We start from the raw sequence: 26,377 nt of genomic DNA, 5'->3' as shown, positions 1-26,377 counted from the left end.
GACTTGTTAACATTTTACATCCACCTAGCACAAGCGTAAATGATGACACAAGGTGCAATGCAGAGAATTACGTCCAACCCCTTCATTTATACTAGTGGCCTTAACATCTGAGGACCTGAGACACCTCTCACTTGCACCTGCATTACTCCACTGGGGTAAGTCAGAAGAGACTCAGGCCCTGAACAATGCAGTGTAATGCAGCATTCCCGGAATATGCTCTCTCCTCTGCCTGAGGCAGAAACGGAGCATAAACCAATTTGGGCTGAGTGAAGTCTTTGCAATTGCATCCTGGATTATTTCTCCCCCACTATAATCTTGATTCTTCTCTCTTTCCTATGGCTCTAGGACACATAACTATTACCCAGCCTAGCACTGTCTGTTTTCTTAGAATGTATCTGCTACATGGCATGTTGAACTAACAGGAGGCCCATTAAGTTTTAGGTGAGCATGGTAAAGAGAAGCTATAATTTATTTATCCTCCTTTACTACTAAATCAGAAGTGGCAAAAGGCAACCCCTGTGGAGTTCAGCAATGTTGATTGTGGGAATATGAGATCACGAAGCAGCATTGCACTGAGGGTCCTGTAGTCTCTGTGAGCCACCAGAATCTGTTCCATTTCAGGCAACTTAGATCTAGCCCTTGGGCACTTATTGCAGTTTGGCAAATCAATGAACTAATGCTTATAAAGCATTTTAAAGTAGTTAAATGCTGTATAAGCATTCTTGCTGTTCTTTATCTTCTTTCAAAGTACAAAAGGACGTTTCACATGCGGAGTGACGTTCCTTTACTGAAACTGCACAGGTTTCAGAGTGGTAACAGTGTTAGTCTTAGTGTTAGTGCAAGCCATTACTTGCATCTGAAGAAGTGAGGTTCTTACCCATGAAAGCTTATGCTCCCAATACTTCTGTTAGTCTTAACGGTTCCACAGGACCCTCTGTTGCTTTTTAGTGTTAGTCTGTATCAGCAAAAACAACAAGGAGTCCTTGTGGCACTCTTTTGTAGTGCTAACGAGGCCAGTGAAATCAAGGTGGACGTTGCACGTTTCCAACAATTGACAAGAAGGTGTGAGTATCAGCTGACTCAGAAGTCACTTACTACAAGACAGGCCCAACAAAGGAAGTAACAGAACACCATTAGCCTTCACCTACAGCCCCCAACTGAAACCTCTCCAGGCATCATCAAGGATTTACAACCTATCCTGAAGGACAATCTCTCTCTCACAGACCTTGGGAGACAGGCCAGTTCTCGCTTACAGACAACCCCCACCCTGAAGCAAATACTTGCCAACAGCTACACACCACACAACAAAAACATTAACCCAGGAACCAATCCCTGCAACAAACCCCGTTGCTAACTCTGTCCACAGAGCTATTCAAGGGACACCATCATAGGACCTAACCACAAACTGGACACCATCAAATTAGGCCTGAATAAAGAGCTAACCATCATAGGACCTAACCACATCAGCCACACCATCAGGGGCTCGTTCACCTGCACATCTACCAATGTGATATATGTCATCATGTGCCAGCAATGCCCCTCTGCCAGGTACATTGGCCAAACTGGACAGTCTCTACGCAAAAGAATAAATGGACACAAATCAGACATCAAGAATTGTAACATTCAAAAACCAGTAGGAGAACATTTCAATCTCCCTGGACACTCAATAACAGACTTGAAAGTGGCCATTCTTCGACAAAAAAACTTCAAAAACAGACTTCAATGAGAAACTGCAGAACTGGAATTAATTTGCAAACTGGACACCATCAAATTAGGCCTGAATAAAGACTGGGAGTGGATGGGTCACTATAAAATGTAATTTTCCCTCTCTTAATATTCACCCCTTCTTATCAACTGTTGAGAATGAATAGGCCACTTCCACCTTGATTGCATTGGGCTCGTTAGCACTGACCCCCCACTTGGTAAGGCCACTCCCATCTTTTCATGCGCTGTAATATTTATACTGCTTACTGTATTTTCCACTCCGTGCATCTGATGAAGTGGGCTGTAGCCCACAAAAGCTTACGCCCAAATAAATGTGTTAGTCTCTAAGGTGCCACAAGGACGCCTCATTGTTTTTGCTGAAACTGCATAGTGACACCCAGCCTAGCCCTCAGCAAGTCTCTTTGTAGGATGTTGTTTAAGGAGGAGTGGAGTAATGATGCAGATTTACTAATTAGATCAGTGCAGACAGAATTAGCCCAAACTGGTATGTTGGCAAGTCATCAGCATGGGTTCTTGCTGAGCAAAGTCTGAACATGACATTTAGGTAGGGCAGGAAGGTGGCATTGCACCATTCCCTGTGCTCATAGGCCCAGCCCCACCAATGTTTGAGTCAAGGTGAAACTACAGTTTTGCTGAGGAAGGGCCCAGGTTAACCGCCCAACTGCCCCAAAATGTTTGCTATTGCGACCTGGAGCATAGGATTGCAAAGCCACTCAAATTTGGCTCGGCCACTCCTCAGTCATGCCAGACCTACCTGTGGTCTACACCTTCCAGACCACTAAATATAGGGGCTCTGCTCCTGGGCCGCCTCTGAAATTTGCCCACTCCCCACCCATGGAAATCTGAAATGATGCCCCTGTTGGCACCTTATAGAATTTCCTAGTTACATAAATGCCGATTTTATTTGCAGGTAATCTCTTTCATTGTGGGTGAAAGAGACACCCGGTGGCCAGAACCTGAAGAAGAGCTGTGTGTAAGCTCAAAAGCTTGTCTCTCTCACTAACAGAAGTTGCTCCAATAAAAGGTATCCCCTCCCCCACCTCGTCTCTCTCATATCCTGGGACCAGCACGGCTACAGCAACACTGAATACAAATTTATTTGCACGTGTCGCTCATTTTGTTCCCCATGTCACACGAACAGACATGGAACTGCACGTTAACTCAAGTGAAATAATCATGACATTATTCAGGGCTATTTTCCCTTTTGTGGTTTTTGAGCTTTCTGCCAAACAAAATGTTCTGTCTGGTGAGAATTGTACATGGAACCTCTGTTGGTTAATGGCCAGGAGCCAGATAGAGATTGTATTGCTAAATGCAGGAAAGTCTTACCAAATAATGGTTTATTGGGCGGCACTTGTTAAATAATCTTATCTAATGTGCATCAGGTAGTAATTATCTCTCTGTCCTGTGGGAAACTCTTAGGGCTTGTCTCCACTGGCACTTTACAGCGCTGCAACTTTCTCACTCACTCTATCACTCATCATGATACAATTTTCTCCTCTGTGCTGAAGTACCCGATATGTTGGCAACCACTGCTAAAGTCTGGGATGTTGATATAATGCATATGCTGAGCCCCTGTGAAAGATGATGGGCAGCTAATCTCTCCTCAAATGTATTTGAGCCAAATGGAATATGCGCAGTGCAATGTGGGTTTAAAATTAATCTCTATAGCCATGGCATGAACAATAAACAGCTGATTTTTGGCTATAATCAACACTTTTTGCAATTACACCGCACTTGTCACCTCAGGCTCTCAAAGAATTTTGGAATGGGAATTGAAATGCAGTTTGTTGCAGGGGGCGGAGTCTGAACGTTTCAGTCTGATGAGTTTGGCTGGTAAGGTATGTCCATTGAGGGTGGTCTGGATGTTAACAGTGGCCAAAGTAGTGATTTCATTTATTTTCAAAGTTGTTTGGGTGACAGATGGTTGGCTAGACAGGACAGGACAACGAGGGAAGTGAAAGACGCAAAGCAACTTGCCCAGCAGGTCAGGGAATGAGCTGTGAGGAGACCCCAGTTCTCTTGACTCCCATGCCAGTGTCCTAGTCACTAGACCACATTGACCCTCTCTTTACTATAGTTGGGCATATGAGGAAGCTCCCTCATGGGTAAGGTTCGGATGAACTCTTGGCTGTTTAGACAATATATCTGAGATCTGCCCATCACTAAACACAATCCCAAACTACAAAATCCGTTTGTGGACAAAGCTCCTTACCGGCTTCCTTCTGAAGAGATCAGCCCCCAGAGGTCCAGTCCATCTTCTGTTAGGGTGCCAGTCTAGGGTCAAACAAACATCTGATTATTTTATTAGAGGTTCAGGCCCTGATTCTCTGACTAACGCTCGTGTAAATCAAACTGCACTGAAGTCAGTCATGCCAGTGTAAAACTGGTGTAGCTGAGAGGAGAACCAGGAATACAGACAATACATTTACAACAAACTACAGCGGGCCGGATACTCAGTTGTGAAGATCATCCTAGCTCTACTGAAATGAATGAAGCTGAACTGGTTCACCCCAGCCCAGGAGCTGGCCCTGTATCGTTGAAAACATGAAAATTAAATTGTATGTTCTGGGCAGAGAGAGTCGAGGCATCTCAGAAATCTAGAAAGGGGTGTTTTATCCCCAACATTCACGCTTGTGATCTAAGGAAATTATGGACCAAATTCCCAGCTTGCCTAAGCTAGCACAATTACACACAGTGCAATGGGACTGTGCTGGTTCATACTTGCTGTAAATCTGGCCCATTGTTTTCAGTAGAGTTTCAGTGTCTGGAGGTATATTATTCACCACGCGTTAAAAGACAACAGAATTAATGTAAAAACCACAGAAAGATCCAGAGATGAGTCTGGAGGCAGTGTCCGGGGGAACCATGGTCTGGTCTCAGTCTGGAGGCAGTGTCCGCCTGGGGGTGGGGACCACGTTTTGATCCAATTACAGCCCTACACAGAGCCCCAGCATTGGTTGTTCCTGCCTGAGGTGGAGTGATGTGTGCGAACTCTGTGAGGTTGGGGGACTCCAAACAGGTCACAGCAGTTGAACCCAGCCTCTTCCTGCAAACATGCACAGGAAGAGATTCTCAGAGACCACAGGGACACTTGAGAAACTGGGCTTTTGGGAGCTGATCTGTATTGGGGCTGGGGATAGGTGTGGCATAGCAGCCACTCCGTGACCTTTGTTGTATGTGGTGCTTCCTAGGCAAGCACAGATTCCAGAGTAACCTCTGCACCACGCCCCAGAGCTGGCACAAAGCATGCTTCGCTGGCAAGCAGGCTATGTGGTGGCACTCATGCCTGTATGGTTACTACTCCACCCCCTTCAGCTCCCTGAAGAGGGTTCTGCCTGGAAGGCTTTGTGCAGGTCCTGGGTCCAACATACCCAGAGGAGGCAGTCTGAATTTGACTTGGCTGTGAGTGAGCAAGAACAAAAGTGCCAAGAACGTTTATGGCATTAATAGAACAAAATCCCAAACCCACAAAAAGCATTAAAATCTATTGCAGCAATCTTGCTTTAATAGCTGTAATCCGTTTCTTACTTTGTCAAAGCAAACCAGGTTTATTTGCCCGCATATATTGATCCTTTGGGGGCTAATGCAGAAAATTTTCTTATTCTTCAGCCTCTTTTGGGCATAAACAATCCCTGTTGTCAAAGCAGCTGGTATTGCAGGAGGGACAGAAACAGTGAAGAGGAGGAGCGCCATTGCCACTGTTTCAGCTACTGGTTTCTGGAAAAGAAACAAACACAACAAACCTGTTGATGATACTCAACCTGTTTTTACTCTTTGAAGGTTCGAAAGCTTGGACTATCTGAGCAGAAACTGTATGTGCAGCGTGATGTTCCAAACAGCTGCCTTACTCAGGGTTCGGAAGGAAGGAATTTCAGTGGGGAAGGAATTCCATTATCACGTTACTAATACTTACCTTGTGCTGTACATACACACACACTGTATAGATCAGTCCAAGCACGCCAATTGATGTAAGGATTATGATGAATTTGAAGGCATCTCTGTAGAGTTTGAAATTCATGGGCTTGGGGTAGAGGATGGACCTCACCAGATCGCCTTTGGCTGTGTTGAATCCTATATTAAGACAATCACCACAAATTGTGTATGTTATCTAATGACACGATAGGTTGAACACAATTGAATTAGGAGATGGATGGTATTGTAAAGACTTTCTGAAGGCACTACAAAATATCTGGCCAGCTCATGTAGGGTGAAATTCACCAACAGGCAAAGACTCTCCATGACACAACCCGTCATTTCACACCTTCACCTGGGTGGTGGTAGCCCCTGGGAGGCGGATTTCACCCCTGCTCTGAATGCACAGGCATGGATGGGAGAGATTTGGGGAAGGATCGTTGTATCTATACTCATAGGAACCCCTATCCTGGGAGCACAGAGGGGAAGCAGGAGACACAGTTCTGTAGCAGGGCTGGAATAGCAACCACACAGGACCTTGCCTGTGGGTTTGGGCTGAAGTCTGTAGGCTCTGTCTATACTGCTTATGGGAGCAAGCTCCCAGCCTGGGCCCACAGACTTGCCTCGCTTTCACATTGTGGCTCGAGCTGGAACTCAGGCTCCGATGTCTAGAGGGCTGGGGCGGGGGCGGGTTGAGAGTGCAAGCTCCAGCCTGAGCTGCAATGTAAATCACTGTCTAGTGTGAACCCTGCTCGCACAAGTCTGTGGGCCTGGGATGGGAAGCTCTCTCCCAGACGCAGCGGAGACACACCCCGAGTGCCGTGCAGTAAGATAGCTTACTCAGCCTTTGCGAGTGTGATGGAGGGAGGGGGTGAATGTCATCTGTGATTAAATAAAACTCAGACTGCAGTTGGACTGAACATTCTTTATCTACCAAAATAGATCAGCTCGCGCGCATTAAACGGGAACAGTGAGATTTCTTTCTAAAAAGCTGTTAGTAGTGGTGAAAGGTGCCGAGTTGTCAGCCATGCAGACCGAGGTCCTCTAGTCAGTGAGAAAGGAAGAGGTACAGCACCAAACAGTGGCAGTTCACGCTTCCTGTGCTGTCCTGGTAGCGTACCTGGGTCTGGTCTGCACACAGTTATTGTGCTGCCATAACTGTTTTGGATTACTGCAATAGTTATACCCATACAAACCCTAGTGCGAATGCAGTAACATTGGTATAAAGGTATTGCATCTTATCTCCCGTCCCGTATGGGAATAGCTAAATTGCTATAAAGCACCTTTGTACTGATAGAACTGTGGGTTGTACCACTTTATACTGGCCTGGTTAAAGCTTTGTGTGTAGACAAGCCCCTGGAGGGTTTTGTGAGGTAGACAAACCCAGGCCTATCTACTGAGACTGCCGTCAAGGGAGACCAGTAACACCGGTCGTTTGGAATGTGGGCCCCTGTCCACTAGGAACTAGACTGAGACCCACCAAAACACAACCATCAGATGGGAATAAATCACTTTCAGTCTCTGACATGGGCTGGATTTGAACCAGGGATGTAGGGAGAACAGCTTTACTATGTGTCCCCTGGGCCATCTGGTCCCCACCACCCGACCAGTAAAATCAAAAATAAATACCAGTTTGCAGCACAACAGCTCTCACTGGTCCCTTGCCTGTGGGCTTGGTCTGTATGACCTCTGTTCCACAGAAGAGGACGTGTCTTCGGTAATCCTCTGCACTGTGTGTTTTCCAGAACTTGGTGTTCTCCGTATGGGGCAAAGGGGTTTTAGTTACCGGAATACTTTCACCTAAAGATCATGTTGTACAATTCCAGTTAGGGTGTATTTAAATTCCATCAGACTCAGGAAATGTGCAATTAATATATTTCCAATCAGCAAGAATTTTTAATAAATAAATAAATAAATGGACTGGATGGTGGCTATGATTTTTAACATCCGAGCACTTCAGACACCTCCCTGGTTTTCAATCTAAAGACTTGGGTCAAACTTTGCCCTCAGATAGACACAGTTTTATAGTGGCTAAGTGTATATGGGTGACACTGCAATCTGCTGCTGAAGTGTGTGTATCATTGTCTGCCCACACAGAGCACATTACAACATCCGAGCATTTAAAAACAATTTTTTTGTGTTTTTATGTTTGTTGTATTTCCTGTTCCTGACAATACATTACATAGATCTGGTTTCATCTTTAGTAAGAAATTGAGTTATGCTGAGCTGTTTAGAACTAATCAGAAGCCCTTCCCAAGGAGACTGCAAATTATTCAAAACACAGTCTTTCCTTATTTTGCAACAACTCATTCTGATATAGGATAAACAATTTGTAATCAGAATTGATAAAAACATATCTCCAGAGAGAGAGCAAAGAGCTGCATGGAGACAAAAGACGAATCAAAATCCAAGTTTATACCTGTGAGCATGCCTTCATCTACAATACAGCCTCCATCGATCAGGATAGCATCACATGGCAAAGAATGCTTCTTTCCTTCTAAAACAAGGATGTCTCCTGGGACCAAATAACGAGACTCCAGCTTTTTGCAACCTATAGTAAAATATAAAATGAAGTGAGTGTTCACTTAGACACAGGTTATGATCCACAGGAACATTTTAAGGCCTGCACTACCAGGGGCGGCTCTATGTTTTTTGCTGCCCTAAGCACGGCAGTCAGGCGGCTTTCGGCGGCGCGCCTGCGGGCGATCCGCTGGTCATATGGATTCGGCGGCATGCACCATTGGTGTCTCCGCCGCCGAATTGCCGCCGAAGCCGCGCAACCGGCGGACCTCCCGCAGGCACGCCGCCGAAAGCCGCCTGCCTGCCGCCCTCACAGCGACCGGCAGGCTGCCCCCCGCGGCTTGCCGCCCCAGGCACGCGCTTGCTGTGCTGGTGCCTGGAGCCGCCCCTGTGCACTACACAACCAAACTGCTTTACTCCATTGTTTGGTTTCGGAGAAACCACACTTATGGATCTACAGTGGTACAAGTGAAAACACTTGTCTGCCTGCCTACCTTGAAGTGATGTTCTGAGGCTTAATTAGTTAATGTCTATAAATTGCTTTGGATAAGAGAACCTGCCTAAGGTACCTATGACCCCCATGACCATGGTATCTGAGCACCTCATAATCCCTAATGGACTCAGCCTCACAACATCGCTGGGAGGCAGGGTGTAATCCCCATCACACAGATAGAGAACCAAGGTGCAGAGAGACAAACTGAGATGAGGAAGTCTGTAGTAGAGCAGGGAATTGAGCTCTGGTCTCACGTGTCCATGGCTAACATCCTAGTCACTGCCCTATGGAGTTACTTTACCCAATTTGTTCTTGATACTGAAATACATCTGCAAGCAGCTAAGCCTAAGTATGTCTGTGTACTTCCAAATGCAGAGTTTGACCCCCTATTGAATTAGAAGGGGTAGGGGGAAGAAGGCCAACGACATCACTCACCTTCGTCCTTTGTGCAGGCTGTAACCTGGACTTTGTTGTGTTCCTCAACAAGGTCATGCAGCTTCACAGATTGCTGTCGATTGGGTAGCAAATTAAGTGTTGAAATACTAATACAGTACTTGTGCCAAACAAAACACTATACTTTACTATTATGAAGCTTACTCTTGATCATTGAAACTGAACTTAATTGGATTATAAGTGGTAAGATTCATACTCCCTATGCTTTCCTTACCAATCAGGAAATGTGTTCAAAGGGTTTGTCCCCGGTTAGACAGCAGAACAAGTTGTACAGTGTAATGGGGCGTGATTTTTCCACTCATGATGCCAATTTCACATTAGTAAAGTTACTCTTGCTTTGCAACATTAAGAAATGAATCAGGCTCTGTTTTCCATGACATTTCCAATCCCTAAGTAGTGAATTTCCACCTGTTGGCCCATTTTTTCCCCTGCTTGGAAGGGGCTCAATAGAACAACCGAGTGTAAATATCCAGTTATTACAGAGGTTACTACTGCAAAAAACCAGAAACAGAATCTATACTTTTGGTCATTTTAGTTCGATATCTCTAAATGGCAGGTGGCTGGTTGTAATCCAATTTAGCAATTTGCATATCCGGAGTTATAAACTGATGAGGTGAAGTATCACGGGTTTGGGCTCTGTACAGTATTGTAATGGGGATATGTCACCTTAATTTAAAAGTTAGTTATAAAATCTAGTCATAGGTGTGGGCTTCTTAATCAGTGTTCTTCTTATAAAAACTTCAGACCAGTTGGAAGAGGACCCTTTGGCTCAGACAACGGTCACTCTTCATGCTAAAAGCTTAGACTTTGACCTTGCCCAAGAACACTGGCTAGCTCGTTGTTTGTGTTCTGGGTGCACTGGAATGCGGGATGCAAACACCAATTGAAATGGCAGGTCCCTCAAAGTAACACTGGTGCTGCTTCAACGTATGCTTGCTTAGACCTGCGTGAGGTTTGTGCTGTGCATTTGAGCTAGGACAGTAACAAAATAGAAGTAGCTCAGTGCCATAATCTTCTCCAGCAAGGACAATATATCATCGGTCTCTGGGGGGGGAGGGGTGAACAGAGCCCACTATCACCTGCTCTAGGATTCAATTCTTGTAAGTACATGAATTAGTAATTCAGTGGAGGTCATATGTAAAAGATGTGGGGCCATTTTTCATTGGTGACTCAGACTGTAGTTTAAGTTACACACCGTTTACAAAGCGTGTTTACGTGATAAAGCAGTGTCCCTTGCATCAAGATGACAGTCAGCAGGAAGTCGTACTTTATTTTCCTGAAAGCTGACTTTCTTGCTGCCGCTCCCTTCCACTGCCACCTCAGCAATGCATTTATGTCACTCAGTTTATAAACCAGGGAATGCCAAATGGGTGCAAATTAAACTACTTTACCACTTATGCCCTTTTCCCAACCCACCTACATCCCACCTGTAACTTCTGCCACCACTGACATCACCAGCTATTTTTCTCATGGACTGCCATGAGAATGTCAGTTTGCTTGTACCAGGGATGATTTGGCTCATGTTGTTTAGACTTAAAAGCTTCACTCCCATGCAGTTAACAACGTCACCTGAGGATCAGCAAAACGTTTTTTGTAGTTTTTCGCAGTTGGAGTTCTCTGCCTCGCCAAGAGGGCTGGCAGCTCTGACATAACAGGAGAGAGGGTATTCTCTGTACTTTTAGCCTGACTTGAAGGCAGGAAATGCCAGAAATGTTAGGAGTGTTTGTCCTCACAAACAGCCTGGTCATGCGAAGTGCTGAGGTCCCACAACGGTGTGCAAGTGCCTCATAGGATTGAATTAAGAAATTCTAAGCCAGGTATGCAGACTGAATGAAGCAATTCAGGTACATCTTGGATAAGCATGTTAGCTTTGGGTGCATAGGCCAACTCTGAACATTTTTGTGGCTTCATCTGAAAAACACAATATCCTTTTCCTCAGAGAATGACTGAGGTAAAGTGAAGTTACTGGAAGATGTGTCTAAAAGGCAGAGATGTATTAACTCGTCTGAGAATTTAAGACTAATACTATGAGGTTGTACTGCATATGATGTCATGAAAATATGCTAATGAGTGTGAATATAATGTAACTGGAATATGCATCATGCAAAAGGTCTCTTGTAAGGTATCATTACAAAGCTTATAATCTACTGAGTGTGTTACATTCATACAAATAGGATGATCATTCTTGTATCTGAAACTAGGAATATAAAATATAACTCTGAGGTCCTATTGTAATTATGCAAAGTGTGGGCCATTAACAGTGGCTTGGAATCTTGATGGCTCCCATTAACCAGGACAATTGGTTGTAAATGGCTCTGTTTACTTGTAAGTCTTCCTGTATATGTGTGTGCTGGCAAGTGAGCAATGAAGTCTTACAGTGACATATGATCATGTCACCTGAACTGGAATCCATCTTTAACTTCTTGCTTTTCCATTTAGAAGGAGGGGTGAGAGCCCAGACAGGGACAAAGGATTCCTGCCTTGTGCCAAAGATATATAAGTGGGTGGAACAGAACAAAGGGGTGGCAGTCATGAGAAATCCCCTAGCTACCACCTGAGCTGGAACAAGAACTGTTCTGGGGAAAGGATTGGGCCCAGACTAGACAGAAGTCTAGTCTGTGAAAGAAGCTTATTGGAACATCTCTGAGGGTGAGGTTTCATCTGTAATCAGTTTCTTACTGTATTAGGCTTAGACTTGCGTGTTTTTGTTTTATTTTGCTTGGTAATTTACTTTGTTCTGTCTGTTATTGCTTGGAACCACTTAAATCCTACCTTTTATACTTAAAATCACTTTTACTTATTAATTAACCCAGAGCAAGTAATTAATTCCCGGGGGAGCAAACAGCTGTGCATATCTCTCTATCAGTGTTATAGAGGGCAGAGAATTTATAAGTTTACCCTGTATAAGCTTTATACAGAGTAAAACTGATTTATTTGGGGTTTGGAGCCCATTGGGAACTGGGTATCTGGGGCTAGAGACAGGAGCACTTCTTAAGCCGTTTTCAGTTAAGCCAGCAGCTTGTGGGGGGACGTGGTTCAGACCTGGGTCTGTGTTGCAGCAGGCTAGCGTGTCTGGCTCAACAAGACAGGGTACTGAAGTCCCAAGCTGGCAGGGAAAACGGGCTCAGAGGTAGTCTCAGCACATCAGGTGGTAGTCCCAAGGGGGCTTCTGTGACCCAAGCCATCACAAATACCACATTTCTTTTTTATGTTAGGCCTGTTATTTGCTGGCTCTGAACCCCCTTGCACTTTGGGGAAATTCCAAGCTGGATCCAAAATTCATGGATGGCCCAACTCTAATCTTCAGTGAATTTGTGGAATCTGCAATAATACCAGCTAACCAAAAGGACAGAGTGCAGAAATTGCTTCTTATTCTGTGTCTGAGACAAATGAAATTATTACTGTTGGCTGAACTGGAAAACTGATTACATGAATAGCAGCCTTACCTGTCTGAGATCATACACGGTTAAGCCAATAGAAATGACTGACAAGATTATGATAGCCACGGAATACTCGATGTAACCTTGGCTCAACCACAGAGTCAGAGTGAAGGTTTGGAACACATAAAAGGGATTTAAAATCTGCAAACACAAATATATCACACAGTCAGGAGAAATCCACAGTTTGTTCAGCGGTCGCTCGCACGTGGGCGAAGATGAAAAGGTTTCACTATAGATTTCATGGCATCTTTTCAATGTAATTTAAAACAGAATTGTGGGGCTTGTCACAAGCCAATACTCTCCCATGGTGGTTCAGGGGACTGATAGCTTTCACCTCCATCTTGTTGATTTGATTTGGCTCAGAACTAGTTGTCATCTGATGGCTGTGCAGTGATTTCGCCAAAATGAATTGGTGGTCTCAAACTATTTACATCACAAAAATGGCCATCACATGCGGCACTCATAAGTGGTCTCAGCAAAGAGGCAATGAATAAAATACTGAGCTACCCAAAATGTCATGAATCCTTTGGGATTTAATGTTTAATACTAAGATAATATTATCAATTCTAATTTATTTGGAAAATTAGAAAGAAAACTATTCCCTTATGGCAACGTCCTATGGAACTCAGGTGAGAAAAACCAATAGGGTTCAACAGAAATTACTCTAAAAACCTACTGAATTTAGTAGAGAATGAGATCCCGCAGAACGATTTTAATTTACTATTAAATTCTACAGGACTTTCCCTTAGGGGTTGTCCCTTAGCTGGACCAAACTTTGGAGTCAATTAAAAATGGGGAGGTTGATTTTTTTCCTAATCTTACAGTAGTTTTATAGCATTGTCACTACTGACTTCAGTACGTCATACGGGAATGGAGAATCAGGCCCACATTCCCTAGGCCAAATTATGTCTTGACTTAACCCACATAGCTCCACTAAACTCTATATGTGGGGATAAGTGAGGACATAATGTGGCCCAGTAATCTTGGTTATTCCAGTATCCAAATTAACCAATGCAGGAATTAAGTAAAAATCTTCAGATACTAACCCTCTCTTCAATCATTAAACTAAAGGCTCCATTCTGGAGTAGCCAACATACCCACTGAAGACAATGGGATCTTTGCCTGCATAAGGCTAGCACTGAGTAAATAATTTACTGAAAAATTTAACCCCTGAATGAAAATTATGGGAACACACTTTTGCAAATATTCACCCAGGTCTAAGGAATAAAGGGTCAGGAGCAAAACAAAGATGTACACTCAGCCAATACAGTAGTATCCCGGCCAATATTATCACCAGGGCAGTCCATCACTGACACTTCCTTGTGCACTTAAAGCAAAGCACCACCGCTTTCAGAGACCTGCCTAGAGGCACAGTCCTAAAAACCATCACACATGAGGCTGCACACTTCGATGCAAGTGCAAAGTTCAAATTAAATAGCCTGTTTTAAAGTGCTCTCCTGGAGTTCTCTTCGGCATTACGATTTCTGCACTCAATACTGAGTGCAGTCACTTCTACAGAGAAACAGCAACTGTTTAGCAGGGCACAGCAGTACTAACGAATAGTTTAGGATACAAAGTCAAAAATACTTTCTGTTTTTCAATTGACAAGGGGAATTTAAGGAGACAGAGGGCACTAGGCTAACCTCTATCCTTGCAAAAAGTGCTACTGGATTATTAATGATCAAACCTGAACTTGTACACCTTGTCTTAAAGATGGTGACTCCTCACACCATGATGGGTATCAATCTAGTATTGACCCCGAGGGAACAGTGACAAGTACTCAGTCACCAACACCACTTGCTGTGAAACCTATGTTTTTATTGGTGGTTGGTCTCCCATCAAGGTACTGCTCATGTCTGGCTCATCATATGAGATACAATGAGTTCATAATCTGAAGTAGTGTAGCTACACCCTATATGGATGTGTTCATATGTAGGATAGTCCTGATTTCTCTCTTACAGAAGCTTTACACTAATGTAACTCAGTGGAGTTACTCTTGATTTATACCACAGTGTCAATGAGATCAGAACGAGACCCAGCAATCGCATTTTTCTTTCTTAATCCGCCATCTAACCATTTTTTTAAACTGTACATAAAGGGTCAAATTGTCCTCTCTGTTATCCCAGTATAACTCCATTGTAGTTAGAGGAATGGAATTGGCACAACTGAAGGGATGACTGTACCATGTATCACTGAGTTTTTTCTACACTGCTTTGTTTTTAGTAAGTATCTATGCCATCAATTGCTGAATTCCAGGGTAGAAAAATGAAATGTTACTCTCAAAATGTTTCTGAGCTCTCTCTTCAAATAACAAGACTTAAAAATAGAGATGCAGCTTACCTCTTTAAAAAGTAACTTCCAAATAGGACGAATTTCAACTTCAATGGCATTGGGCCCACACACTAACCTCCTGTAGGAGATCATGAATTGGTTAATATCAAAGAAACAAAGTTCCCTGGCATATGCCCCTGTAGAAGATCCCTAGCTCTTTCAGTTCAGACCTCTGATGTAATTAAGAATTCACATACACAAAAAACGGCATTATAAAATAATGGTAAAACCACATCTTAAAAGTAATATCAAGAACACAGATGGCTGAATGAGACAGAAGTCTATCAAGAAGCTATTGAATCTGAGGGGGAATTACACTGAGACCAATGTTCACTTGTCTCATGCAATTCATGCACGTTTTATCAAAGGCCAAAAAGCGTCTTTGACCTACCACTGACTCTTGCTTTGAGCCTGGCTTGGTAGACTGGTGAAACATGGCAACACTTCCCTCCCTTCTTCTCCCATTCTTAGGGCCAATTCTAACCTCACTGAGTCAATGGTGTTTCTCCAGATTTACATCACTGTAACTGAGGACATTTGTGACTATGCTCCTCAGAGTGCAAGTTGCATTCATTTTGTCCACCCTCTCGATGTCATCAGCGCACTTTACATTACTACTGAAGTAAATGGCAATAAACTGATGTGAAATGTGAGTAAGGAAGAAAAGAATTGGGCCCATATGCCTTTTTAAATCTGAAATATCAAATAGATTGGAAATGGTGTGGACTGTACCTGATATTCTGTTCTTCTCTCGTCAGACCAGTTCCAAACTTGTGATGTATGTCATAACATGAGTTGCTGTCATCTAGCGATCTAAGATAACCATGAGAGAGTTCAAACAATGATGTTCTGAAAGGGGCTTTTGCTTCTTCAAAGAACTTTGTAATGAGCGATTAAACTCACCCGACTTTCTGGAACTGCTTCACAGAGAGATCCCAAATATATCGGATTTTCTGTACCTGGATGCTTCTGACCTGCAAAACCAAAGGCACAAATGCCATTTAGAACACCCAGATTCACTTTATTACAGGGACAGTTCTCTTCTTTGATGCATGGATATAATTCCAGTTAAAGTTAATGGGAGACGCAGGAGAAAACAGATAAAAGCTTTCATCCGCCTCTTCACCTAACACCACGTACTGTATCCATCCATCCATGACTTACTTTTAATTCTGGCTTCATTATGGCTCTGTTTATGACAGAATCTTTGTCAGCAATGAAGAGACTATCTGATGTATCTCTAACGGATAGATTCAATGTGGACAAGTCGATCCAAGTCACCTTCTTTCTGGTGTATTTTTGAAATTCATCCTGGAGGAATAAAGGGAAGTTCAGTGTGCTTTGAAGGAATGACACATTCTTAGTGTAGGTCTCTGTATAAAGCCATGGCAGAGACTGGCAGTACATAATTACAGAACTTTTGGTTAGGAGCCGAGAACAGAGAGCTTCATTGCGGTCTGCTTCGCCTAATGAAGTCTGTCTAGGTCTAAAACATCGCCCATTTTAATCATGCTTCCTGACCCTGGAAAACATGTTTCCCAGAATGAGGGCTGCGATATTACTAAGGCCTCGCTATAGTAGAAAATGAGAACCAATGTAACTAAATTTGATCTAATTAGATCAGTGCAAATGCCTAATACAGATGCACTTAAACCAGTTTAAATTGTGTTTTAATCAATATAGCTTAGTGTGATCAGTTATTAATCACCATTACAACAATGCAGTAAGTTACTAATTGTTTTAAGTGCATCTATATTAGGGATGTAGTGCATGTATTGGGGATCAAATGCATATTAGGTGTTTGCACTGATATAATTAGTGGAAGTCTAATATAGCTAAGGCCTAAGATATAGCTCTCTAAAATCAATCCTACAGAGTTTCTCTCATGATATTAGCCACATGCATTACACAAAAGACAGGCTCAACCATATTTGTTAGGATTGACCCCTCTGTTGTGTCCTGTCTTCTGAATTCTTGTGTGTAGGTAGGGAAAGCAAATATAGAAGAAGTCAGCATTCTGCAGTGTTATGCAGTAATCATATTAGAATGAGACCTACTCTAACACTGGTGGTTAAGCAATGGGGATATGCAGTGTACACGAGGTATCTAATGTTCAGTGTTAAAGTATTTCAATTCTAGTTAATGTAATCATAAGCTTTGCACAATATTTTTGAATCGCTTTCTCTGAAAATGTCTGTATGGAAATGATTTGGAGTTAGTGGGTTCCATCAAATGCTTGACTTATCCCACCAGTCCACATCTGAACTTGAGTATTTACATTGGAAAATACTAGAAAATTGCTATTACATACTGAGAGAGTAGGACAGGCTGCTTAAGTGTGTGTAAACTTTATATGAATTAATAAGACGTCCAGTTAAAAGTACACGTAACAGTGTGCACTTACTGTTGTTCTAAGCAATATGACATCTGCTTCTTGCAAGTTACATGGGATGCAGTTTGCCCACACATCCCACGCTGGCTTCCAGTAAAACAGAAGGAGAAGAGTCCCACAGGAGAAGATATATCCAGCAATGCACATGGCTTTCCGGCAGCCTTGAGTTTTGTAACCAAATATCTCCTGTGGGACAAAGACAAGACGTTATTTTGAAACGGTTTGACATTGAGACTTGTTTTAAAGGGCAGAGCTGCAAAGACTCTCTAGCTAATACTCCCCCTCTAAGCAACCCCGTCTTCAGTTTGGGAGATGAAACTGTGTCAGCTAAACACGTCATTAAAATTAAGGTAAAAGATACACCAAACCCACCACAACCAGGCAGTATCACATACTTAATATGGAAGAAAAGGCCCATTCTCAACCCTCCATCCATGTAGACTTGAAGAATTAGCTTGATCCTATAGCTTTCACTGCCATAATCCAGCTGGTCTGTCACAGTAACACTTCTATCTATTTAATTCATCTACAGTCCCAGAGCCTTAAAGCCCCAGCTGTCCTGCAGCAATGGAGAGTATTTGTACAGGAACTCTGTGTTATTCAGGGGAATCCACCCTGCAGCACAGAAACCCCCTTGAAGTTAGGAAGACTTTTCATGATTCTGAATAGTATATCTATGCGTTTCTAGCGTGCTATCAATGTAGTATCTGGGTGCCATATACATAATTAAGGATGCAATTTTTTTCCTGCCTGATGTCCCATAATGTGATTCTTAATCATACACAGAGCCCTGAGCACCTTTCTATGATCCTTCATTATCTTCCCTGTTTGTCCTTCTACTTTGATAACCCAGCATGCTGTTGTAGTAATCATGACATTCTATTGTTAAAAAATTATTCTTCCAGCACAGACTGCATTTTCTAATCCCCATGTTTCCCCTCCAATTGCACCTTGGATTTTCATGTACATTAGTCTGCTTTATGTTTGGTCCACACTTCTGACAATCACCTATTATGCGTGCTGTAGGTAGTAATGCTTTTATTATGGTCCGTCACTTGCACTCAGGACCCTGTGTATGTATCTGTGCAATAACTCAACACCTACAATTCTGCCTACAGTGAACAAACCTGGAGTGAAATCCTGGCCTCACTGAAGCCCAACAGGAGTTTTGTCGTTGGCTTTAATAGGGCCAGGATTTTCACCCCCTGAGTCTGCTCCTTCCCCACTCCACAGTAGCTCCCAGGCTGATGTTTTGCAAACCAACTATTGGGAAGATCTGCTGGTTCACACAAAGTGCCCACTTGGATTTCCACAGCCAATACTTCATTGTTACTGACACTGAAAGGCCATTTCCAAAGTGAGTACAAATGAGCTCCTTTCTGCATAGTGCCGGAGAGCTATGTCCAACCACTGTCAGCACAGCTCTGTACGGCCAGCACAGCAGTTCCAGTGAGAGTGCATGCAGCAGCCTCTGTCTGTGTAGCTCCTCAAATGCCATTTTTCCCAGATGTGAGCAAGTGAATAGCTATTTTTTGCTGCCTGCCTCCACCTATCTTCACCTTCATTGTTCTCTCTCCTCCTTTCCCCTCACTGTTCTAATGTTTCCTGTCTCCTTTGTATCTCTCCTTATTTCTTAGCCCACTTCCTGATTCTCTCACCCCCCTTACTGAGGCTCATTGGACTCTTCCCCATCACACAAACCACAAAGGCGCATTATTCCATTGTCCCAGACCACTGCCCCTTCCCCGCAGATTACTCCCCTCCCTGCATCCATCTCTGCTCCCAACACTCCTGGTTCCCTTCCTCCCTGCAATTCCTGTCTGTCCGCTACACACACCTTCCGGGCACTCCCACAATGTCCTGTGCCTCGACTCCTCCAGCTTCTGGCCTCTCCATCCAGCCCCTGTCTCTATCACTGCCCTGCCAGCATAGGGCCTGGTTCCCTACCCAACACGCGCATCGTTCCCCTCTAGTCCCTGCAAGTCCTGTCTCCCTCCCTGCCCCTCGAAAATACCACCCAGATCCTGTCTCTATCACCCCCCCTGCCAGCATAGGGCCTGGTTCCCTACCCAACACACGCATCGTTCCCGTCTTGTCCCTGCAAGTCCCGTCTCCCTTCCTCCCCCTCCTCAAAAATCCCACCCAGACCCTGTCTCTCCACCCCACACACAGTTCCTGCCCCCAACCCCCAACCCAGGGGCCTGGCTGTGTCCCCACCTTCCTATCTCCCCTCCCCCCCAATCCCACCCAGACCCTGTCTCTCCACCCCACACACAGTTCCTGCCCCCAACCCCCAACCCAGGGGCCTGGCTGTGTCCCCACCTTCCTATCTCCCCTCCCCCCCAATCCCACCCAGACCCTGTCTCTCCACCCCACACACAGTTCCCAACCCAAAGGCCTGTCCGTGTCCCCACCATCCTACCCCCCCTCCCCTCCCTCACATTCTGCCCCTTCAGGGACCTGTCCCTCCCCTTCCCCCCACACCAGGTTTGGCTCTCCCACTCCCACACACCGTGTCCCTTCTGCCCCCCCCCCCGTCCCCAGGGTCCATCTCTGCCCCCCCCCCCACCGTCCCCAGGGTCCATCTCTGCCCCCCCCCCCCCGCCGTACATGCTCCACCCATGGCTTGCTGTCGGGGTCGGAGGGGGCGGTGCTGTTGCTGCTGCAGCTGGCGACTAGCAGGCAGGTGTAGGACTGTGAGGCCGCCAGGGCTGCCCGTCCAGCCGGCGGCCTGCCACGCTCCACCAGGCCGGGCCAGGCCGGGGAGCCGCCGGCCTGGACAGAGGGGCCTGTCCGCGGCACAGGTCCCCATGTGGCTGGGAGGAGGAACTTCACCCAGGCCGCGGGCTCTCAGCCCCAGGGAGAGCCAGGCCTGAGGCGCCTCGGGGCAGGCCCCGAAAATCAGGGAGCGCACCCAGCCAGGCACCCGCGACGGCGCTCGGTGTGGAACGGCCGCCCAGCCAGCCAGCCGCCCAGCAGCCCCCTCCGCCACCCGCCCTGCTCTGCACCCTGCCACCCGCCCCCGTCTTCCTCCAGCACCCAGCTGGAAACAGAGCGGCCACCTCTGAGGCACAAAAACCCGGCACCTCCGGCAGGAGCCTGAGCCTGAACCGCTGCCCACGTGCACCGAGCATCCGGCCAGTCGCTTTTCCCAGGACAGCTACCTCCAAGGAAACCTGGACAGGCGGCACCCAGGCAGAAATCTACCTGCCTCTATTTAAGAGCAGAGGGCATTTGAATCACCCTGTGACATCCAGCGCACCCCTCACTAGCTATGGTGTTCGCCATAGCTTGGTCGGTCGCTCCAGACCCACATAACAGAGACCTGTGTAGGATTGGAGACACCTACATCTCTTCACTGGGATAGGGGAGGTGAGGACTGGACTAGAGGACCTCTCGAGATCCCTTCTGTCCTGTGATTCTATGGCTCACACAGGTGCAAACTCCAGGCACACACAGGTTTTAAGGTGACTAGACTCCTGGGAAGCTTAGTCCCCAAACAGTCACCAAATCCTAATGGGAAAGTCTTACGGAATTTAATAGTAGTAAAACAACAGCGTTCTCCGAAAGCTTCACTGCATTACAGAGAAAAAATATCTGCTGACTTAAATGGTGAGTGAAATCCTTTCTTTTTCTTTCTTTTTTTATATATAGTCCCATAGCAAGAATATCATTTTCTATTAAATTCTATAGGTTGGTTCAAAAACTCTGTACAAAGCTATCATTCTCTATAAATCTCTATTGGATTTGTGCGTAAGGGAAGGGTCAGCATATTCTTCCATCTGTCCGTTTGAAATACAAGCATGAAACAGACATCACAAACTTCTCAGGTCCTGCACGGTGAATAGGAACTATATGTTAACTTTAGATCTTTGCTCTGATTAATATTGCCTGTTTGTAGAGCTCAGTGATGTGCCTGAATCCACAACAGGCTGGATTTTGATTAGCCAGTTTACAATGGAAAGGTTACAGAACTGGTATTATGAGGTAATTTTCCTGTTTTACCAATTAATATCCAGTGACAGAATATACCCATGTTCACACCCTATACACTACTGTAATCATTTTTGTACAAGGCATGTCTTGTAAGGTATAATTTGAAAACTCAAAATTTGCTGGTCAGTATCATCCTGATAAAACGTGTGGCAACACTGCAGGTGAAGTTATAAGATTCCCCTGGATGGTGGTGGTAACACATGTTCCCAACCCCTCAGCCCTGCTCAAACAAAAGTTGGCAAACATGGCTGTCCTAAGCAAAGGAATGTGTGCTCTGTTTAATTTGCATTTAAGCAGTAAAGAGAGTCATCAAGCAGGAAGGGAAGACAAAGGAAGTTCAAACAGATGAAAAACCAGAAGGGAACATCCTTATACATAGACTTTCTCTCCTAGTATGCAGCTGGAAATGTTTTTTCAAGGAGACTAAAACTATAGAGAAGGAGGACAAACACCCTGAGGCATTCCCCCTTCCCCCCCTCTCTCTGCCCATCACATTCACCGCGCCTAAAGAGAAAATGGAAGCATTCATTGGACTCTGGGGGAGGGGTCCTGGCCTACAGAGTTTGGTCAGTAAAACTGCAGAAATCATGTGGTGAGAATCTTTACTTGAATCCTATATAGTTTAAGTTAAGCATTAGTAAACATTTTTATTTTTATTTTGCTTGTTACCATTTCTGACTTATGCCTTAGCAGTGGTGGGGTCGCATGCAGGTATTGACCCAGCCTGACTCTGCTTAGCTTATGAGATTTAATGGGCTCAGAGTTCATGTGGGTATGGTTGCAGAAAATTATACTTTTGCTATGAACCACATGTTCAAAATTTCCTCAATCACCATCCTCCTGGGGATCATACCAGTTCTGGGTGATTATTGTGAGTATGTTCTCATAAACATCAGGACTTCAGCTGTTGATCCATACTGTAGTGGAAGTAGTTCACTCATCACTAGCTAAAGACAGAGCATAACAACCCAAAGATAGATCAAATGATGCTGAGAAATGCGAGGATGAGAAATGAAAGGACTGGTTGTAATAAAAAAACATGGCAGCACATCCAGCTACGTGGCCTCTCTAATTCTGTGTCCCCTGAAGCCTGATTGAACTACATTGGACAAGTTGGGCTGCAAAGGAGGAGTTCACAATTGATAGTATTTTGCATTTTTAAAGTCAATGTATTATGTGCCCATCACCATGGCTTCTGATCTCTGAGGCACATTCAAAGACCGAATGCCGTGCAGGACAGTCCATAGTAGTCAGCAGTAGTACTCATCTTCCTGAGAAACCCCCAGCCTGCCAGAGGAATGCTACTCCATCGATCAAACAGTCGTTTAGGTGGCCATGCCCCACCTGAACCAGACTGGCAGACTATCAGAGCACGTGTGTTCTCTCCACTGAGAACAGCTTGCCTCCACTTCTTAAAATGGACTATTCTGAACAAATGGACTACGAACAACACAAAGGCCTCCGCTGACCATGTCCTTCGTGATGGTGCATAGGGAGGAGGGCACTCCTAAAGAAGGTCCCAAATCTCATGGGACTTTATAGATTAAAATTAACACCTTTTCCTGCACCTGGGAGCTGATGAGACACTAGTGTTCATCTATGCTGGTGGACTCTATGTTCTGTTCTAGCTGATGTAATTTCCTGGGGTTATTCACTCGAAGTTCCCAACCAGGACTTTAGACCAACCAAAGAACAGACTGCCCCCAGAGATCCCATCCCAGGTTTTACACTGAACCTAGCATAGGAGTGAGGGCGTATGACCATGCACTGCACACACAGTTAGGAAAGCTCACAATAAAGTTCCTCACTGTTGAATCTCCATGCTTTGATTTAAGCAGCTCCCCATTCACCTGGGACCTGACCGATGAAGCTGCTGAGTGCTCATTAAGTTGAGCCCTGAGTGGAGCCTTTGAAAGAAAACATGCGCTTAAAACCTGAAGAGTATTGGGCAGATCTTCAGCTGATGAAGGTTCATGCTGCAGGGGATATTAAAGGCTGATGAAATGGGATGGAACAGGTCCAGATTCTCCTGACTTAGTGTTGCCATAGCAGGTATACTTGCTCAGCAGCCAAAGCGGGGTTTGGATCTAAACCACGGTGTTGGCCCTATGCCCTGCATCCCATCGACAGGATCATCCAACACAGATCCGCACAAGAGGAGCCAGCTGTGATAATGGACAGCCAGCCAGCTCTGGAAGCTGAATGCTTAACGTTCAGGCGATAAAACAGATAGAAGAGAGGAACTGGGGGGGGGGGGGAGAGACAGGGCATTGATGCACATTTCTGCTGAACCTCGGCGCCTGTTTGTGGCATTAAATATGTTGCCGGATGATGCCGCCCAAAGGCAACATAATACTTGGGAATCGGGCGGCTATGGCTTTGGCAAGCAGAGCTGTGACATATTCCCATGGCAACTCAGCCCCATTCCAGCAGCGCTCTGGCTCTAGGTCTGATGAATTGGCACAGAATGTGCTGAGCTGGAGCCGTCAACCTCCTGAGCACATGCTCTTCCCTGCCACAGATGAGTGCAACCAAAGGGCCACATTATGCAGGGTGGAGCGAGAGAGTGTGTGTGTGTGAGAGAGAGAGACACCCTTTAACCCCCCACTGGAGCCAGGCACGGGGTAGCTGGGGAGTACAGGCCCCGTGCAAGGACTTGTGAAGATAACTCTCAAAGGGGGTAATGAGCAAGAGGAGGATTCCTCCTGCTCCTTCTGGCACTCAGGAGCAGTCTGGCTGCCCCTTATAGAAGGGAGGGGAAAGGTGCAGCAGGGAACCCTCTCATCTGTGCACCACCCAGGAAGCAGCCCGTAGCATTGTAACAGCATTGGGACTCTCCAGAGGGCGCTGCTGCAGGTGGTCTTGGCACGTCTGTTTTTCGGAATGTACAGGAATTAGAACTTCGAGAAATGCTTTTTGTTGGCTGTGGGGCAGTTCCTTTCAGCTGCTGGCCATGTCGCCAGCAAAGTCTGCTGACAGCCTTGATTTGGCTAAGAATCATTCTTCAGTGTAGCTGGATGATGTGCCCGGGCTAGCCAACAAGACATTACAACATTCCGCCCCCACCATCTTGCCCTGTATGTGAGATAGGAGCCCCTGCCATGCACCAGGGACTGGATTGAGACCTTCAGCTCTCTTCACTGATGCTGCTTAACACCGAAAGGCGCTGCTAAAATACTGTAATTTACAAAGCTCAGATATATTAGATTTATATTTCCTAGGCAGTTGGGGATGGGTAAAAAGCTACAGTTGCATGGAGGAAACCTGAGAGGCAGCTCCTGGGGGCATTCTGCCTGCAGAGGACAGAGGCTCAAAGGTCCTCGGGGGGCTGGGCGTGGAAACTGCTCTACTGTCAATGGGTGCAGCACATGCCCCTCCCAGCAGCTGTCTGCAGTGGATGCAGAAGGGGTGGGCTCATGGCGACTCTCCCAGTCCCTCGGGAGCATCTGGTTCGGAGGATGCAGCTAGCTCTCCTCCCCGTGCACAGAGAGCAAGAACCCGGATTCTAGCTACCCCTTGCACAAGTGCCTGGGAGGAGAAAACCCCCTTCTCTCACTCTCTCCACCACCACTCCTTTGTGCACACGGCATGAGCTGCTAAAATGTGGAACAACTAATTGTACTTCCAAAGCACTTCTCCCTGCTCCACCTTTCCCACCTCCCCAAAATGCTGCCGTCACCACAACAAAGAGAACGGGCTGATTCCATGAACATTAACAAAAGCATCCTGAAGACAGGGGTTAGATTGGCAAGCACCTCTGGGGAGCAATGGGATTCCACCCTGGGGGCTGCAACAGCAAAGCTTAGTCACCCCCGACCTGCGGCATGGAGGGTAGGACCCCAGAAATCCTCATGTGAGATTGCAGCAGGGTGTGCCTGAGCAGGAGTGACTCAGTCCCAGAGAACTATGCAGGGTTGACTTCAACCCAGGAAAAAGAAAAATGCGGCCAGTTTATAAGCATCTTCCCTGTGATCTGCTCACCTGCGCGGTGGTGTCCCACATGAAGGGGTGGAAGCCCCATTGCTAGGGATGTTATGATTAGATTGGAAAAAGCCTGAGGAAAAGTACTGGGCAGAACAGTCCTTCACTGGCAGGGGCACTAGGTCTTTTTCCTTTCTGATTTCTATAGGTTGAATCTTGATGTTCTTACTCAGGCAAAACCCCAACTGACGTCAGTGAATACATGACCTCAGGGTTTGACCCTCTGATTCAGCCTTCAACCAGAACCTATGCTGAAAACACCAAGCCCACTTTGAATGCTGAATTTAGCTGTAGAAAATACAGACATCTGTTGGAAATGACATAGGCTGAGAGGGCCCAGTGAGGTGTAAAAGAAAACCAGAAATCACCCCCCTCCTTCCTTTACCAGCTCGTTTTCCTCTTTGGGGTTGAGCAATGCATGGTGATCCTTCCAGGACTTTTCTTCCATTAGTTTCACTCCAGGGTGTTGTCTCTTGACGGGGAAGAGAGCTCTTGGACGCTGCTACTGACTTGAACTCAGGACATTAGTTAGTTCTCACCATGGTCTTATCCACTGCCTCTAAAAATCCCGGAGCATGCACCTTCGTTGTTGAACTGGCAACACAGAGAATAGAAATCCATTCTCGCCTGTAAAGCTCTCAGGTATTTACTTATGCAACTCCTGCACGCCTCTCCCACCTAGTGTTATTTTGCTGAATCATATGAAAGTTACTATTTAAAGTGACACTACCAATGGCAAAATGAGGGAGGGAGCAAGTGGGTCATGCCTCCTGCTGCGTCCGCCTAGAGATCTGGGCATCTTAGAACCAAACAGGAGCTGATAAATTGAAGGGAAATCAAATATCTGAGAATCAAAACCAAAAATGTTTTGAGGTTTGCAAATGGACACAAACCCCGGAGCTCATTGTGGCGCTAAACAGAAGATTTTGTTTTGTTGAGAAACTTCCCATGAAAAATTTAATCAAAACTCCATTTTTTGATGGGAAAAATTTTCAGCTGAAAAATTCTGCCCTGCTCTAGCGATGGGGGGTTTCTCCTGGCTTCTCTCCCCACCTGACCCCAGCTGCCTGGGGGGCAGTGTTGTGCTCTGTCGAAGCCCAGGGCTGCTTCTGCCATTGCTGGCTTGGGAAT

The 26,377-nt window shown here is 45.5% G+C and overlaps 1 protein-coding gene across 1 annotated transcript in view; it reads right to left on the bottom strand.

The window, feature by feature from the left end:
• Positions 1-25,935, bottom strand: part of ATP13A5 (ATPase 13A5) — a 55,502-nt gene extending 29,567 nt beyond the window's left edge. The window contains exons 1-13 of the mRNA XM_005302880.4: positions 25,632-25,935; positions 17,282-17,455; positions 16,042-16,188; positions 15,781-15,851; positions 15,610-15,690; positions 14,887-14,956; positions 12,553-12,687; positions 9,089-9,161; positions 8,060-8,191; positions 7,270-7,440; positions 5,642-5,799; positions 5,257-5,445; positions 3,941-4,002 (exon numbers count right to left, since the gene is read on the bottom strand). Of these exons, the coding sequence (XP_005302937.2) occupies positions 3,941-4,002; positions 5,257-5,445; positions 5,642-5,799; positions 7,270-7,440; positions 8,060-8,191; positions 9,089-9,161; positions 12,553-12,687; positions 14,887-14,956; positions 15,610-15,690; positions 15,781-15,851; positions 16,042-16,188; positions 17,282-17,455; positions 25,632-25,694 (1,526 nt within the window). The 5' untranslated portion in view covers positions 25,695-25,935. The remainder of the gene's footprint in view (positions 1-3,940; positions 4,003-5,256; positions 5,446-5,641; positions 5,800-7,269; positions 7,441-8,059; positions 8,192-9,088; positions 9,162-12,552; positions 12,688-14,886; positions 14,957-15,609; positions 15,691-15,780; positions 15,852-16,041; positions 16,189-17,281; positions 17,456-25,631) is intronic.
• Between the last annotated feature and the right edge of the window lie 442 nt (positions 25,936-26,377).

The sequence above is a fragment of the Chrysemys picta genome, chromosome 9, assembly GCF_011386835.1.
Source record: "Chrysemys picta bellii isolate R12L10 chromosome 9, ASM1138683v2, whole genome shotgun sequence".
Taxonomy (NCBI): domain Eukaryota; kingdom Metazoa; phylum Chordata; order Testudines; family Emydidae; genus Chrysemys; species Chrysemys picta.
Note: the sequence above shows the minus strand (reverse complement) of the source record. Positions and strands in the feature narration are given on the sequence as shown.